Genomic DNA, 18,921 nt, shown 5'->3' on the forward strand with positions numbered 1-18,921 from the left:
TTCCCTTTGCTTCCCTTACCTTTTCTCAATGCTGAAGACTTGAACTCAAAGACTCAGGCTTTCTAGAAAGCACTCTAGATGAAGGTCTCATGCCAACTTTTCCCTATCTGGTCTCGAACTTCCTATCTCCTCATCCTGAATAGCTGGGAGGACACGTATGGACTTCCATGCCAGTTTGATTCTGACAGTCTTGCTAACTTTTGCTTGGGTTATCAACCTCCATTCTAGCTCCTGAACCACTGCAATACTTTTCTACTTGGTCCGTGCCTCTGTCCCTTCCCATCTTTAGCCATTCTCTTTTTTGCCTATTATCATTGTTTTCAAAGATAATACATACACTTAAATGGCTCTCCTAAATCCAAATTGCAGGGCATCAAATCTATGCTCTAGGCTTCACCCATCCAGTATTATAGCCACTAGCCACATGCAACAATTTACATTTATAAATACATTGCAATTGAAGAAATATTACATATTAAATTCCTTAGTCCCATACTTTCAACCCACTCATAGCTGTCCTCTCTTCATAGAAGCCTTCTGAAGGCCTCCGAAGATAAAAGGAAGACCTCTGTATTCCTCTATGCAAACCTGGCTCCTATCTCCTTGCATTGTCATGGTGGATGAGGCTGTGTCCTCTTCAGCACTATGGAGAGACTGAATTAGGGGATCCTTAGCCTTTGTGGTAACAATGCATGTGGAGACACCCCTTTCTACTTATTTCGTTCCCTTAAGAGTTACCCCTCACCCCTCACCGGAAGATGCAGGAATAAGCTCTAAGATGCTCATTTTACATCTTGCTATTTAAAAGGAGAGGAAGAATGAAAAACTCCATCCCATGCTGTCTTTATTCAAGTACTGACCCCTGAGGCTCTCCAACAATGGAACTTCCCTCTGCTAACCCTCCCCCTTCTAAGATCAGACACACTTCTTGTCTTTTAGAACCACAGGGAAACAGTCTGGCAAGAGCCACTGTTGTACCAGCTGATTTAAATTGAAATGTTTTCCCCAGATAAATGCGTGCTAAATAATACACCAGCTCTCCAGCCAAAGGGAAGTGACAGGCACTCTGTAAATAAAGGCACTTAGTTGCTGGTAAAGAGCTGTAAAGTGGTTCTGAGCTGATGTTTGCTGACCAGCAAGAAGCAGCTTCACCTGCTTTATATAATTGTCACTGCAGTTTTTCCTGCTGTATATTAAAACTGCATCTCATAGACCCAAATGTCACATCGGATGTACCATCCAGCATGGGGTGCGCCACCTTCTCCTGTAATTGTTTTTGACAACCAACCATCACATCTCCCATCCTTGCAGAAATCATCTGGCCCAGAATCCCTCGGCTGGGTTACTTCTGACACCATGTGGGCTAGAAAAGTGACACGAGAAGGAGATGTGCACAGTGAAGAGGGAAGTGAAGAGAAAAGGGGCGGGACCTAGTCCCATGCAGTGGCTGACCACTAATCTCAATGGAGGTTCTGCTGGCTCAGGGTAAAGACTTTTTCTTTCTTTCATGTTCAATTGCACTATGTTAGAAAAACTTTCCATAAGGCTATATGAATATTCTGGCCCAAGGGCACACCATTTATCCTCAGTCCTTATTTCTCATTTCTAAAGAAATGAGAGCATACCTCTTCTGACAAAGTAGAAGATAAGGTTTCATAAAGGACCACAGAATACATAATAAGAAAAGATGCAGTAGTAGGAGCAAAGAAGAGTTATCGCTTGGAGAAGAGGTGCATTTGTTTCCTAAAATGAAAGTAACACAAAGTCTGTTTCTCCTTTTCTTCCTTCTGGTAATACTGAGGTTTGAACTTGGGGCTTGAGGCACACCCTCAGGCTATGAAACCCTTTGTTCCCCTGGAGCTTAGAACTTTTCCAAGTATATAAGACACTTCAGTTGACCAAAAGGCTCTCAGAAAAAGGGACACTCAGCTTATTTAGATATCCAGGAGGCCTGGAGAATGGCTCCTCCTGGGCACAGATCCCCATCCTGGGCCTATTTGGGCTGTGAATGTTTCTTAGTCTATGGAGCTGCTTTAACAAATAGTGGCTAATGCATGACAGACGTTTCCTTCTCACAGTTCTGGAAGCTGAGAAGTTCAAGATCAAGTCATCAGTTTCTTTGGTGTCTGAGAGAGTCCACTTTCTGGTTCATAACTGACATCCTGTAGTTTTGTCTTCATATGGCACAGAGAGGTTTGGAGTTTGCTAGTCCTCTTCCATAAGGCTCTAATCCCATTCATGAGAGCTCCCTCTTGTGACTTAATCATTGTCCACCATTCTCTGCTTCTTAATCATAGTTCAATGAAGGCTTGGATTTCACCGCATAGATTCTGAGCTAGGCTCCAACATTCAGACCACATGGGTGTGTACACGTACACATATGAAAGAAAGAAGGCCCTTCTTCCCTTCCTCACAAGAAAAGGGAGTTCCCTTTCTCCTTCATTCATATCTCTTGACCAAATCTACTTGCTAAAAATAATAAGCAAGGCTTTTTGAGAAGAGTGGAAGCATTGTTGGCATTTTGGTCACTATACTGGATTTGAGAGGCAGGAAAAGGTTGAAGAGAGTGAAAAGAAATCCTTATGTCAGAGGTACATGTCAATGAATTATACACTAAGATTCTCAGCTATAGAAAGTCAAGAGGATTGAATGGAGAGAATCCAGGCATGCTGCAGAAAAAGGTGCTTTTCTGCCTCCCTTGCATCCTCCATTTCATCTCTACCCAAAGTTCTGCCTCCAGTCCTACTGCTTATGTCTCCCTGGGACCAGAGTCAAGTCTGTCCTGGTTGTATGCTCGTTGCACCAGGTTTGCTAGTATAGAGACTTGTTGTACCTTAGATGGGCACATCCAAGTCACCTAAGGATCTTGCTAGATTGCACTTCTGACAGTTAAATTTGGCCTGAGCCACGAGATTACACTTCTCACAGTGATGCTTATACTAGGGTGAAGGTGGTCAAAGACACGTTAAAGAGCAAGGGCTTACAAGACAAGGCCAGCATTCCTGCCTTTCTCTTTCACTTCCTGGAAGAGCATCTTTCTCCCTGGTGTTGCCTGGGCAGGCCATACAGGGAGCAACAGGCTTTGCCACTCCCATGAGCAGCCAGTCAGAGCTCAGGGTCTCTCTCCAAGCCTTGACATGGTGCTCTTCTTGCACATCTAAACAGGTAGATGCTAAGATTTTGATTTAAGGAGCAGGGAGGGTGTTGGGGAGGTCAAAATCAGGCCTCACCCAAGGTATTAATGAGAGAAGAATGGATGCTACCTGATTTCAACATGACTTCCACCATGTGATGTGGAAAATTGACTCTGTGATAAGCATTAGAAGGGCTGTAGAAGTCAAAGCTAAAGAGGCTGCCGTTGTCTACTCATAGGTGTCAATGAAGTGGCAGGCTCTTCATACCTTGCCAGAAATGGCTGTGAATCTCTGGATCTCCAGGGAAGCCCCCACCGCCTCCTCAGTCCCCAGCAGCAAAGTCACGATCCCTTGAGAGCCTGGCTTTGAACCTTCCATCTTCTCAGTGTCACCCCAATGCTCTTCTTTGAGAGGCCAGCTCTCCTCTCCGCGCCAGAACCCATGCCAGGAAAGGAGCCACTGGGAAAGAGGTGCCCGGAAACCACTGCTCCTGGCTTCACTGCAGTGCTGAGCAGACTTGAGAAAGTGGTATGATGCCAAGTTGTCAAAAGATAATGGATAGCTGGGCGCCAGTGGCTCACACCTATAATCCCAGTCATTCAGAACTGAGATCTGAAGATCAGGGTTTGAAGCCAGCCCAGGCAGAAAAGTCCATGAGACTCTTATCTCCAATGAATTACTCAGAAAAAAACCAAAATGGTGCTGTGGGTCAAGTGATAGAGTGCTAGACTTGAGTACAAAGAGTCTCAGGGATATTGCCCAGTCCCTGAGTTCAAGCTTCAGGACTAGCAACAACAAAAATTTTTTTTAAAAAGATAATGGATGACCAAGCTGAGCTTCCAGGCTGTATGTGAACCATTGCCCAGCCTTCAGTAAGATGCCTGTCCAGGCAACTGCAGCCTTCATGGACCATGTTTTTTCCACTTCCTAGAATGATTGGACTCAAGCCCCCATCAAGCAGCCAACCACACCCATCTACCAGGTCACACATGACAACCACTCTATAATCCAAGGCAATCCCACACTAAGTGTCACTCAAGAGGAAATGCCTCACACCCTACCCATCCATCTCCTTATTTCAGAGGTCATTCCTTATGGTGCTTTTGCTATGCTGTATCTCTGAGACTCTGAGATGACATCTTTTCTTATAACCACCTGCCCAGGATCCCAAAGTAAGTGACAGGGAAGATTGGAGGCAGAGAAGAAGGCAACTGGGTGTCATTTAAAGCGGTTGTACCACCTCTGGAAAAAATATATGTGTTGACAAGTGCCACCTCTTGCTAAATGACTTTTAGTGTCCTCTCCAGAGATCACCAGCCCTTGGTCAGCAGATTCTTAGCTATAGCCTCAATGATGGAACAACTTAACATTGCCATCTCAGTTGGATGGATGGATATAATATGGATATGGATATATATATATATATATATATATATATATATATATATATATATATCCACATGGGAAGTTGTACAGCTAGCATTTTTTTCCCCAATGCTCTGATACTTAGCTGGTGACCCTGGCCATAAAGCCACTGTTGGGAAAGGCCAAAGGAATGGTCATTTAAAAACTTGTTTATTGTCTCTGGAGCAACCCAGTGTGCATTTGAGGTGGAGACATAAATCAGGGATCAGGCTGGCATCCTGGGACGGTAAGAAGAGGAGCAGATGCTGCTCTGAAACATCACGGCCACCACAAGTTTCACTGGCAGGCAGGCTGACATGAGCCTCTTTGAATTACTGAGTGAAGGATATCCCTCTTGCCAGCCCCTGTCCCCCGTAGGCACAGCAGAGAAGTATTACAGGCTGTCCTTACCTTGGGAATTAGCCTGCAAGACCCCGATGCTGTCATCAAACTGCATAGATTTGATGTTGAGTGACGCCAAGATGCATTCCTTGTCCTGCAGCGAAGTATCATCAATATTATTCTGATTGGCTGACAGGATAACACACATGTCACAGAGGTTGATGTTGACAGCCCTTAAATCAGCCCGACTTAATGGCGTACCCTTTGGCATAGAGGAAAGAAAAATAAAAGGAGGGAGGAAGGGAGGGAGGGAAGGAGGGGGGAGAGAGAGAGGAAGAAAGAGAGAGAGAGGAGGGGAGAAGGGGGAAAGAAAACAAATTAAAGACTGAGCTGGAGCTTTGGGAAATTATTTAACAAGTATCTTTTTTATGCCTTGACATTAAGCTGGCCTAACTACATTTCAGGGAATAGGGGCTGTGTGCTAATCTAAAGGGTAGTCAGTGCTGATGGCAGCATTTCAGGCCGGCTCTCAATACTCAATCAAGCTATTACTAACAAACGCAGGAGGAATAATGCCGGGGTCTACATCTTCTTCCTGCCTGGAAATCGTCTTGATTTAAGGAACTGTCCTGTGGCAACCTCTGGCTTTCAGAATGTAACGAGGGGGTGGGTTCCAAATGCCGGTTTATTTAATAGCAGGTCACTTCTGTCTCAGGCTAAAGACAGCAGTTCCAACTAGAATTTCCAGTGTAGCCAAGGAGAACTCAGGGAGCAGAGTGGGTTGGGTTGGCGCTCAGAGCTCTGCTCAATTTGGAGATGGTGGAAAGAAGTACAGCCTAACTTCACCTCACAGAAGGGAGACTGAAAGGAGAAAGAGTCCAGTCATGTGATTTTTTTTCTTTTGCTTATTTTCAGCAAGAACTAAAAACAAGTCACACAATTATACAACGTAGGAATGGTTAAATATACTATGAGTCATGGACACAATGGAAGAGACTACAACAAGCAGAGACAAATCTAGCTCTTCTTAGTCTGTGATTTGGAATAATCTCTAAAATAGGAGAGCAAGTTAAAAATAAAAAGTTCCAGAACAATTGGAAAACTTTAGCTTCATTCATAATAACAAAAAAACTCAAAATAAAATTATATATTTATAAACGTATTTATAAATATATGCAAATTCAAAGGAGAAAACTCAAGGAAAAAATACATACTAAACTAATAACAGTAATTACCTCTAGGGAGAGGAAAAGAATGGAGGGTATAAAAGGGAAAGTTTGCTTTTTGACTTTATATACTTCTATATTGTTTAAATTTTTATAAAGAGAACATATTTGTATATTACCAGTGTAATTAAAAATAAATAAGTCAGTAAACAGATTTTTTTAATCCCTATAAAAGCAGAAGACAATGGAAAAATCCACACTGAGAGTTAATGACAGTGTAGGATGGTAACATAGGTATAATAGAAGGACAAGGCCTTGGCTCAATGATGAGGCCATCCACGTCAGAGCTCCCCAGAAGCATAAGACACCACCTTGGGACTCTCTTCCAGCCCCCAGCCTCCTAGGGTCTACCTTCCCCTTGCTGAATTCTGACCCTAGCTGTACTCAATATGTAGGCCATACAAATCCAGGACTTGTTAATGCTTCCTGTATCTCTGTTGTCTCCCTTTCTCTGATTTCTTGAAGAAGTGACTTTGGGAAAACAGATACTACAGAGCCTGTTAACCTTCCCTTATGACAAGATTTTGTTGTAAGTCTCCCCGAATATTGCTTCAAGCTGGTACCATAGATGAATGATATCTGGCGAGAGGGGTGCTGAGAAGTGACTGTGACCAGGTGCTCGTGTGGCAACCCCTGGGAGAAGGAAAAGGATGGTTTTTTTCTATGCTTTCTTGGTACAAAGTAAGTTTGGTCAGTTTCCTACATTGGATTATCAGTGCATAAGCCTCAGCTGCCTTCATCTATATTAAAATTTTTTTCATCTTGTAGAGAATCCTGTACAACTGTGACAATACAACCCTGTACAGTTGTAGACATATGATTTCAAGCCACAAAAAAGAAAGCTTTCCTGTTTCCCCGAATTAAGCTATACATGTTACTTGTTTAAATATTTTAAAAAAATTTGTCAGTTGTGGGGCTTGAACTCAGGGTCTTAGTGCTGTCCCTGAGCAACTTTGCTCAAGGATAGTGCTCTACCACTTTGAGCCACAGCTCCACTTCTGACTTTTGAGTGGTCAATTGGAGATAAGAGTCTCAGGGGGCTTTTTCTGCCTGCACTGGCTTTGAATCATAAGCTACTGATCTTGGCTTCCTCAGTAGCTAGGATTACAGGCTTGAGTCACCAGCACCCAGCCTGTTTAAATAATGAATTATGAAAAGACATAGGCCAAGGCCCACTTTGTACAATCCACTGTGCTTGAGTGTGTTACATTTTAGAGGGTTTGTAAAGGTTCTGTAAATATGAGATCTTATTCATGTCCATAAATGTATAGGGGGACACTCAGAAGGAAATAAACACACATACACACACACACACTCAAAATATTTTCAGAAATATCAGATGTAACATGCCCAGTCCTCTAGACACACACACACACACACACACACACACACACACACACACACACACACACACAAATACACATGCACATAAACATAGAAATACAAAACATAACACATCCAACCCTCTACAGATATACCACACATACACATACACACACATACACACACACACACACACACACACACACACACATCCCATCAAACCACTAACTTTTGACAAAGATAACTTTGGGCTCAGAGGTCTGAGGACTACATGGAGCAGCAAATGTATGATAATTCTGAAAGCATAAAATCAAATCTACCATTTTTCTGAAATTAGCAAACTATAAACAGTAAATGTCGATGTTCTTGTGAGACTTTCATCTGTCTTTCGATGACTATCTTAAAATACATGATTTCACTTATACATTTGGCTTCCATCCCTGCATCTCATAGAGATTTATCTGAGATGGTTTACTTCTTTAAATATTTATTGAGGACCTACTGGGCCAGTTACATGAGAGGCAAATGGGGGTAACTTAAGTGTACTGCTTGTAGATGGATCTTTGCATGTTTTTAATGCATAAAGTTACTTGGTTTATTTTTTTCATCTCTAAAGTTCTGGAAGTTCATAACAGAAATAATAGTTTTTGATTTCACAAATGGAGGAAAACATGGCCTCTCCACAGGTAGAGAATTCCACCTTGTTCCATTTCAGAAGATATAAATTTATAAGGAAAATGTTTGAAGACAAAATATTAATTGGCAACCCACTATGTGAAGTGTTGAAAACCGTAATACTCTACATCTTTATGCAAGTTTACATTGACCATGATTAGAAAAGAGTTATCTGACTCCTAAATCATGTATCCCATAAACTCTCACTAAACTGTGAGATCTTGAGTTCCTCTTTATAGATGGAGAATTTAATATTTGTAAAAAAATATGACAGGCATTCACCTACATACACACATACAAAGAGCCATGAAAACATTGCTGGGCTTCTAAACAAATGCATTGGGGTGGTCCACAGAGAAGGCTAACCTTATGTAGAGCAGAAATAAAGAACTCTGTTATTTACATTTATTTAGCAAAAACAGAAGGTTGCTCAAATCAAGTGTTCTCTAAGCATTAATGGTGTCTTATGTAAAATGCCATCAACACTTAAATGTAAACTCTTTGTGTAAGTCTCACAATGTGGAAACAACTTGCTTTGTGTAGGCAAGAGAGAGTTTAGATCCTAACATGGCTAACAGATGTGATACCAACTTAACTCAGCCCTGATGAGAGACTGCACTGGCCTACACATTTCCTTTTAATAAGGTCTCCTAGGGTTTGGATTTTCCTAGACCGAGCACTGGGGAAAGGACTGCGTCCTCAGGCCCAAACCCAGATGAAGAAGCAGAGATGTGATCAAAGCTTCAATGATTATATCCACCTGGGATTTTTTTCTTTGTGAATAAAAAGAAGAGAAAAAGCATCAACAACATGATCTTGTACTTACAGGCAATATGGACACTTTAGGGAAGTTGTGAAGTGTTTCCCATTCCCGCTTGAGGTACTCAATGGAGCCCACAAACACAATGTGCTTGAGCTCATGGTAGTGGAAGTTGCTGGCCCGGAGTGGCATCACCAGGTTCCGAAGGCCAATCAGGGCTGAGCTGACATCCCCAAAGATGCAGACCACCACGTGGCCACTCAGGACGGTCATGGCTGCTTCGCTTCGAGTCTGAAATGGGGAGAAAAGGCAGGGAGGCATTGGAGAAAAGACCTCGCGGCATTTATGTAAGGTCAGAAAACATCATTCGCGCAAAGAACCAAGTGAATACTGGTTGGGTGATTGTTATGGGATAGTGTTTTGGCTTGGGTGTTGTCTGATATCCCTCAATGAGCCCAGGATTCACTATTCTATAGTGAAAAGTTGGGAGGTGGGCCTTAATGGGAGGTTCTTAGGTCATTGGAGGTGTGAGGTAGCTTAGGTGTCATGCCTTTGGTAGTTCTCTTGTGAACCCTTGAGTGTCCAAAAGAATCAGTTACCAAAAAAGGAGAAATCCTGGTCATACTTATCCTTTGTTCTTGTTCCAAATGTGATTGTTTGCTTCCTCCGAGTGGTACTGCCATGATAAGATACCCTCCACTCCTCTCACCAGAGACCAAATAAATGAGGAGCCCAATTTTGGATTTTGAATCTCTAAAACTATGAGCTAGCCTTTTCTCTTTATAGCTGCCTCTGGTATCCCATTATAGTACTGCAGAGTTTCCTCATGCAGCTATCAATTTCATTATACCCGAATTTTCTACATATTTGAGTGTATATGTAGACATTATATTTATACAACAAATGCAAATAAACATGTATTCATCTGTCACTACCTACTTGGGCAACAGATTTAAGAAAGGTATGTCATATGTCTACATGAGCAAAAGATATTTTGCAACAATCTTCAGGGAGAAAGTAAGATGAAAGCAATTGTTCTTGTGAGTTAGAAAAGGAAGTTGTAGTTTCCATGATACTGTTGATAAACATGAGATCCCTTTCCACGCTCTTTTCTAAAATGGTTGGATGCCTTGTGGGTCTCTGCTTAAGGAATCTCAGTTTTTAATTTTAGACTTCTTGGTGAAGTGTCATCGTATATGATGGCACAAGAAGATAGAATGTGATATCAAAAGTGAGGGGCTTTCAGACTCTGTCTGGTTCACTACATTGCATGTTGTGTGACCAGTGAGCCAAATGTAGCTTCTGAATTTCGAAGTGGTTGAAATAAAACCAGGACATGTCATCATAGGCAACAATGATATAAAATTCAAACCACAATAAAGTTTTATTGGAACACATCCCAGCTCATACATGTAGGTACTTTCTATGGCTGCCTTCATGCTTTAACAGCAGTGTTGACCAGTTATGACACAGAGCATAAGGCTCTCAAGATCTAAATCATGTATTTACAGGAAAGTATTGTTGACCCCTGTCCAATGCTGTCTTGGGGTTTTCAGGGTCAATCCTAGAGGTGTTCACCATATATAAGAAAGAACCCTCCAAGAATATCACTAATAGGGTTTACAGACAAATCAGAAAGACAAACAGACTCTTCCTCCCACTCCTCCGGGTCTGTATTCACAAAGGAGACAAATACTTCAATGTAGAAGACCTCAGTTTCTTAGAAAATACAAAAGCTTAGCCACCAAGGCTGTTTGGTGCATGGTACCAGTGAAGAGTACAATACAAGAAGGCTAGATGTGGTCTTTTCTCTGCCTCTTCTTCTAACTCAATGCATCCTGCAGTGTCTATGGTACTCTCTGACCACCCGCTGCATGCTTGGATGGCCCCATGTAGCTTACAATGCTTTGGGGGAGGCATATTAATGTCCAGTGCACATATCAAACCCTGCTTGGTTTAATCCCTAGCATTGACCAGTGTATTGATTGTTTAAATGCCAATATTGCAATTCACGGCAATGTCAGGGTTATTATAGTAACCTCCAAGGAGAGGAGGAAGCAAGCTTTCATTCCCTGATCGTTAGAATAAAGCAGACGCTGTCATCATTATTGCTTTCTCTCTGTAACAATGCAAGGGAACCTGCAACATGGGCTGTAAGAAATGCTTTATAAACTGTGACCAAAGAAGACCCCTCGGGGAGCTCACATCACCTGTGACTCAGGAGGAGACCTGGTGTTAGTTACCTGCGCTTCATGAACATTGTCAGCACATGGTACCACAAACAGTCAACCAATGTGTGGTGTGCTGTGATGGGGAATCCGAATTATTTTTAATTGGCCTGGTCATGTGAGAGGCTGGCTGCCCTCCCTGAACCAGAGGGAATACAAATGGATCCAGAAGGGAAGCTAGAAATCTAGAATCTAGGGTTGGTTAGGCACCAGTTAACAGAGTGTCTCAGGCCCAGATACTGACCCTAGAAAATTCAATCTGGGATCAAAATACCAATTCTCAAATGTTCCATGACAGTATCAAACAAACAACTTAAAAAAAATCCATATGCCTTAGCCTTGGGAGAGTGATTCTGCCAAGCTTAAGAGACATTTTTAAAAAATTACTCACATGTTTCTCTGGACATCCATCCTTCAAGGCCTCTCCTGAGCTGGGCCTGAATTCATGGCCTTAAGGCCCTTCTGACAACACCGCTGTATATTAAACACACACCGGTATGTCTCCCTGATGTCTGAATAGCACTCTGCACCCCACAGCCCTTCGATCTTAGGAGGTTATTCTATGGTTACATTTTCTATATTCCATGGTTATATTTTCTATATTCCATCCAATTAGATGATCATTTCCTCAAGATCAGGACCATCTCTTCTACATCATAATTCCAGAAGCCATGAATGCCTTGTACCCAGTGGGTCGACAGCACTTCACACAGCTGATCCTTCATGTCCTTTGCCGCTACTCCAGTGTTGTTACAGAAGTACCTCTGTAGATCAACCTGTCCAGGCAGCCCCTCCCTGTCCTTTTCTAATCTAGGACCCTGCCTTGTTTCCCTCATGGCACTTCATTAATATCTGAAATATTCTTGTGCACTCATTTGCCTATCTAGAAGTGTTTTCTATGTTCCCGTAGACTGCACGCTGTAGGTATTCTTCCTCTGGAACAAAAGCAGTGCCTAACACATAGTAGGCTTGCAATGAATGTTTTTCTAAAATGATATCGTTTTCAGAAAAACATTCCCTGCCGTCTTTCTTTCCAGGAAAGGATGTTGACTGAATGCCACTGCTCAGGAAAGTCTAGGCAAATCATTGAAACCGTGGATTCCAGATGGAGCACCCAGCCTATGATCTGCCACATGTGGGAAAGGGTACAAATTCAGACTAGTAAGGTCAATGTGTGATCAGAACCCCAAGAAAGAAATGTACCAAAAAAAATCAGTGTTTAGAACATTTTCACTCCTGGTAAGTGACACAAGGACAGTTTGCTGAGAATTCTTACTTCCTGGACTTCTGTCTGTAGCTTTCCCACCTCAGAGACAGCCTCCAGCAGGATACTTTACTGGTTTGAAATGCTCCTTGATAACTGAGAAAACACACACTCAATAGAACACAGGAGAAACAAATCTAGCGGATTAGTGTACAAAGCCATTCTGAGGATGTGGAAAGTCCTTATTAGGGAAGAGTGGTCAGGACCTCAGGAATGATAGGATTTCCCTAGCTGACAAAGGAGAAAGGCCTCGGCCATCTTCGGATTAGAGGCAGAAGGGAGAAAGAACCCTTCCATCAGATCTTCCCAATTATTAATCCATTTCTTGTGGATGAGCAAGACAATAAACTCTAGGAAAGCCAATGTAAGCATTAAAACCTAAAGCTGTTAATAGGCCAAATACCCTAGAGCAGATCAGATTGTTATCTCTGCTGACATTTCTGTGACAGAACAGAAGCACACTGCAATGAAGGTGCTCATGCACCACCCATGAGCTTGGGATCTGAGCATCCTCCTCTTCATGGTGGTTCTACAGTGTCATCAGCAAACACACTTGCCTGCCTTCAACATGTGCTAAGGAGGATCACAGATGCATGAGGTTATTATCTATAAGGTTTCAGAGACATGCTTGTAATTAAGCAACAGTGCAGGTAGCATTGAAGGATAGTGCCAATATTATTATTAAAAACAGGAAAAGTAACAGGCAATTCCATGGAGCCATATGTTGGGTTTAAATTTCTCTAATAACCCTGTTAGTGAGGGCCATTCTCACCTCATCTTCTTACCCATGAGTGAGCTGGAGTAATAATAATAATGCTATTAATATTAACCCATATATATATATGCTACCAAGAGAGGAGATGTGCCCAAAGCCATGTGGCCACTGGATGGCGTAGGCTGGCTCTGCTCTTAGGATGACATGGAGTAGAATGACACACATCCTGCTTCTCACGATGGATGCCTTACTGCAGGATGATTGCAATGAGCTGACAAATATTCAGAGACAGAAAATTCTGCTCTTGGCTCATGTCCTGACCAAGCTTCTAGCTGCTTAAATCTCTGCGCAGAACTTCAATCATCAGAAACAATTGAGGCCAGGGACAACATCATCCACGACCTACTGGAGGAGTCTCACTTCAGGTAGACGTCATGGTGGGTGGAAGTGGATGGCATCAGTCACTCACCAGAATGACTTTCTCGATCTCCTTGGGCGCACACCAGTGAAACATCCCAGTAGAGTCATACTTCTTCACGTTAGAGTCCATGTTGTCAATCTGATCATTGCCAGGAATTAACAAGGGGTCGTGCCTGGGGAGAAAAGGACAGGCAATGCTAAATGGAAAACCGTGATAAATTATATATGAGCTATATCTCAGAGGAGATGAAAGATGCAGAGAAAGTGGTTGCTACTAGTGTCCATCTCTTGCTTGTAGAATCCACCCCATCAAAGACAACTGTCCTAAACCACTACCACCCACCTAGAAGTACACTTGCTAGATCTTTTTCCAGTAACATTTTGACTCTTTTATCATAAGTAGGTCTTATGTCATTTTGTGGCCTCAATTTCCCCTTATAAGACCATCACATTCCTCATTCTCCAGTTTTAGCAGATATCCAATTTCCTCACGCACATACACACACACACACACACACACACACACACACACAAAGGGTTACTATTAGCATCGGCAATGAAGAGGAAGGAATAGGAATAGAGGCTCATGCTGGCTGACTAGCATCAGGATGGAAAGCCAATTACTCGCTCTTTCTGACTACAACTTCTGACGTGATGCTCTTCGCAGTAAAAGCTTTAACAGGCTGCACTTTAAATATTTTAGCAATTTGCCCAATCAGATTTTGCTCTCTCTGGCTGAAGCCCTTTAAAGATTCAGCAGCATGTCACTTCAGAACAGATTGACTACCAAATGCCCACATCTGGAATACATGATTTCAATACTAAACAACACCCTTGCTCCTCGCCTTGACAACTGTATTTGCACTAAGCATCTGATGATGCCCCCCTCCTTCGCTTCCCAATGCAGCATCCTGTGGATGAGAGCCTCAAGCTCAGATGCATCTTAATAAACCTGTCTTGAATCAGGGCTCTATGCACCATCCTCTTGCCTTGTCTGTAGGTAGCCAAAGAAGATGGCTCATAGATGCCTCCCCTCCGGTGGGGTTGGCAGAACCTCCTGGATTATGTTAGGAATGATAATAAAATCAGAAAGAATTAACCATTCCACAGCATTAAAAAAAATGCCAGCCAGGCACCAGTGGCTCACGACTATAATCCTATCTACTCTGGAGGCTAAGATCTGAGGATCACAGTTCAAAGTCAGCCAGGGCAGGAAAGTCCATGAGACTCTTATTTCCAATAAACTACTCAGAAAAAGCTGGAAGTAATGCTGTGGCTCAAGTGGTAGAGTGCTAGGCCTTGTGTACAAAGAGGCTCAGGGACAACATCCAAGTTCCAGGACCAGCAAAATAAAAGACCTCTGCATCACCAACCATAATTCTATTTCTAATACAAGTACACATCCAAGTTTGGAGGGAAGCCATTATTGGTTTCTATAAGGCTAACTACATAAAACTAAGACATGTTCCCAGGCAGACCTAACTGAATCATTCTCACACTGAAGTTAACCTGCCCAAATAATATTGCTAAGTCAATTTTTTTTTTGGGTCCAGTCGTGGGGCCTGAACTCTGGGCCTGGGCGCTGTCCCTCAGCTCTTCAGCTCAAGGCTAGCGCTCTACCACTTGAGCCACAGTACCACTTCTGGCTTTTTTCTTTTTGCTTATGTGGTGCTGAGGAATCGAACCCAGGGCCTCATGCATGCAAGGCAAGCGCTCTACCACTGAGCCACCTTCCCAGCCCGCTAAGTCAAATTTTATTTAAAAAAGAAATAGGTCTACATTATTCAGAAGTGTATGATAAGGTGATTCTGTCCTTCAAACAGTCTTACTTCCAACATCAAAGGATACTTTTTATTTTTGTTTTAATATTTCTTCCTTAGAAATATATCCAGAATGCATAGAGTGAGACAATAATATAACAATGTCTTTAATTTGGTTCAAAGACAACTGGCCAGCTAGTCTGCCTTATCCCAACATAAGACAGGAAATCTCGGTATTCATTTTTTCCTGAGGATTTGCTTTTAGACCAGGAGATGACAAATACCATGTAAGAAAATCCTGCAGAGTTAGCTTCAATGGCCATGCTAGATGACGTTAGCAACTGACATATCTGGTCTAAAAAGTAGAAGAAACCAACTCAGAGCAGTACCTCCATGGCCAAACTTCTAGGAGATCTTGAGGTGTTGGAAATCACCAGGTCACCTCTCAAATACTGAGAGATGAGTCAAGAAATCTAAAATAAAAGGTCAGAGAACTGGTCGCAGAGCAGGGCAAGAGCAAATTTTCGGGGTTTTCCTTTAGTTCTTGAAAATGTTTCAATAACTCCATAGATAAGCAGTGACTGCCATAGGCATACAGACAGAAGCTGCTTCAGAGAAAAGGTTTGATAAAACTGCATCAAGCGAATATTCCCCAGCCCTTGATGGCCTCCAAAAATGGTCTAATAAACTTGTTCTAAAAATGAAGAGCCAAGTTCAAATCCTCTTGCTGATGTTTCTTGGTTAAAACTGGATCTCAGAAAAGACGATGATCCACCTCCAGTGCATTCAGGGCTTAAAAGACTAAGTCCACATAATATCAGCAAGGAAGAAAACATTGCAATAAGCTAACAAGAGCTCATTATATAAAATTTATGCCTGGAAGAGAGAAGATGTGTTTTGGTTTGGTTCTTCCAATGAAGGAGTATTCCTTAGAAATGGTGACCTTTAACCTTCATCTTAGAAAACTACAGAAGTACGTCTGATCATCAGTCTCTTTCACTAATAATACGAAGAAAATGAATGTGAAGTTTCACTAATTGGGGTAGGGGTCCAGATAAAGCTGTGCAATTTGACATTAGTTTTATAAACCATGACTTGTACTGGAACACCAAGAGGTAGGCATTCTATTCTATACTCTCCTTCCTCTCTACAAATCTCTTGGGCTGGTCTGGATAATTTTTGTACACATCATCCAGACTTTTCTCCCAAAGGATTTACTCTGAGAAACATCAGAAATCTCCCTGAACATACATAATTCTTTTTTATACCATCCACAGGACCTGGAATTCTAACTTTGGTTTCTTTAATCAGCAAAGTGATCAAATAAACAGGAATCTCCTATTCTGAGCCAAGAAAGGAAGATACAGTCATGATTAAGATAGAATGTCTTGTGAAGGGTAGGCTTCACAATGCAGCAGGAGGCAGAAAATGCAGAACATCACGGTATGTGTTAGGGCAAAGTAACCTAGGTAACATAGATAGGAGGGAGGGCACCAGAAATGAAGCTGTGCACTGCCTGTGTTTTCACTGGCAGCAAGGTGGGCTTCCTGAAGAAATGAGCATTTGACCTGAGCCAGACAAGATGGGAAGGACCCATCTTAGGACCCATCTCACTCCAAGAAGTAAGGCCCAAACTAAACAAAATAGGGCTCAAGCCATGGTGTTGCCTAGCCAAAGGTCCAGGAGTGCCAGAGCTCTTCGGCCAAGTGGATGATGATGTGGACTGTTCCAGTATGACCAACAATGAATCAATTTTACATAAAACCGAGGTCATGCTTTTAAACAATACAGTAGCACATTATAAAAATAGAGAAGTGCATAATAAAAAATGAGATGTCTTTCAGAAACAAAATGTGTTGTTTCCCCCAAGCAGTGGGTTTGAGATATTCTAGAATAGCTGGGGATATAAGAAGGATTTAACTGCAAATGTTGGGTGAGCCTAGAGGACACTTTGAAGCAGTGAGCTCTCCTTGGGAGCAAAGTAGTTGGAGGGAGCTTTGAACAACTGGACCACTTTTAGGCAGAAAAAGTCCAAAGGGAGTAGGTGAAGAAATGTCAGGAGGGCAAAGATGGGAGATAAGAAGCATTGACTGATTGATCTAATTGTCTTATTAAAGACCAGTACTGTTCCAAAGTCATTGTATTCTTGTGTATGGGAGGGTGCTTAGAAGGTAAGTAATGTCAGGAAAAGAAGTATTAGTGATTACTTCGGGCAGGAGAAGATACATTTCTTTACCAGGTCTGATCCTATAGTAATTTTGAGTGCTTATCTTGGTTTTGGCTGTTGACAGATCCTTGTCCTACATGGCAAGTGAAGAGGCAGGTGGCCCTCTGCTCTTCTGCTTCTAAATCAATGATTCTGGAGTTTGTATCATTAGAAGAAAGTCCAATGGTGTGCCATTGTGCATACCAACCAATATTGCTGCACTGTGGGGAGACCCAGAGGAATCAGGCAGGTTGCTATACATTGGAAGGAATACAAAAAAGTACTCTGAACAAGGCACTAACCAACATGGTTAGTTTGTAGGATGATGACGAGAACCACTTGCAAAGGCTCAAAGTGACTCTTCAAGCAGCTAGCTGGATCTGATGGCCAGGACAAAGACAGATCTAGTCAGGAGTAAAGAGGTAGTGGCACATACTTTAATCTAAGATACTCTAGAGGTAGAGGTAGGAAGATCATGAGTTCCAGACTGGGCAAAGTTAGAGACATTCAATCTCAACAACAAGGTAAGTAAAAAAGGGTTGTAAGTATAGCTCAAGTGGTAGATCATTTTTAGTGTGCATGAGTTCCTGGGTTTAATCCCCAGTATGAGAGAAGAGAGAAGGGAGAGGGAAAAGGGAAGTAGAGGAGGAAAAGGAGGAGGAGGAGGAGGAAGAGGAAAGAGAGGAGAAGGAAGAGGAGGAGGAAGAGGAGGAGGGAGATGAGGAAGAGGAGAAAGAGGAAGAGGAGGAGAAGGAAGAAGAGGAGAAAGAGAAAGAGTGGGAGAAAAAGAGAGGAGAGAGGGAGGGAATGAGAGAGGGAGGATAGCTTACAAGTCAAGGAGAGAATCTAGAGCAGACCCTTCCTCATAGCCCCAGGAGTAATTAACCCTGCTGAGACTTTGATCTTGGACATTTGCCCTCCAAAACTGAGAAAGGAAATCCCTGCTGTTTAAGAACCAAGTCTGTGGCATCTGTTTTGCACAACAGGACTAGGAAATTAATGCAATAGTCCACCCTGAATAAAAGCAGGCATGTCGTGCCTGACAGTCCTCAACTGACTGCCCTGCTTTTCCTTGAGCCTCGTCTTTTTCCTGTTCATGGAAAGGAGGATGGTGCTCTGTAATCATTTTAGTGATGCATGGACATGCATGAAAACACACAACATCTTCTTCAGAGAGTGAGCCAACGTTCCTGCCTTCCCCAATGCTGTCCTCATCCCTCATCATACAAACCTAAAGTGACAATGTAGCATAAGGTTAAAGGCTCTGGAGCCAAAATGCCTATCTTTAAGGTTGGATCTCCCTATTGCTCCCTGCATAAAATGGGAATGTTAATACCATCATTAATCAGTGGGCTCGAGGGCTGCACCAAGATTACCCAAAGACCTGTCCCATAGGTAACATGGACCCTGGGAGAGCATCTTTAAGAAACGTAGACTATTATTGTTTCAGATTTGGTCTTGTAA

At 42.4% G+C, this 18,921-nt stretch overlaps 1 protein-coding gene across 31 annotated transcripts in view; it reads right to left on the reverse strand.

Moving 5' to 3' along the window:
* Kcnma1 (potassium calcium-activated channel subfamily M alpha 1) overlaps positions 1-18,921 on the reverse strand; it is a 701,247-nt gene that overhangs the window by 57,127 nt on the left and 625,199 nt on the right. For all 31 annotated transcript variants that reach the window (XR_011371533.1, XM_070020666.1, XM_070020665.1 and 28 more), the window contains 3 exons: positions 13,541-13,664; positions 8,931-9,155; positions 4,950-5,142 (listed from right to left, as the gene is read on the reverse strand). Coding sequence is in view for 30 of the 31 variants with exons in the window: in XM_070020666.1 (XP_069876767.1) it covers positions 4,950-5,142; positions 8,931-9,155; positions 13,541-13,664 (542 nt within the window). In the remaining variant the exon portion in view is untranslated. The remainder of the gene's footprint in view (positions 1-4,949; positions 5,143-8,930; positions 9,156-13,540; positions 13,665-18,921) is intronic.

Source organism: Dipodomys merriami, unplaced genomic scaffold (assembly GCF_024711535.1).
Source record: "Dipodomys merriami isolate MVZ:Mamm:240054 unplaced genomic scaffold, mDipMer1.0.p SCAF_14, whole genome shotgun sequence".
NCBI classification, from domain to species: Eukaryota; Metazoa; Chordata; class Mammalia; order Rodentia; family Heteromyidae; genus Dipodomys; species Dipodomys merriami.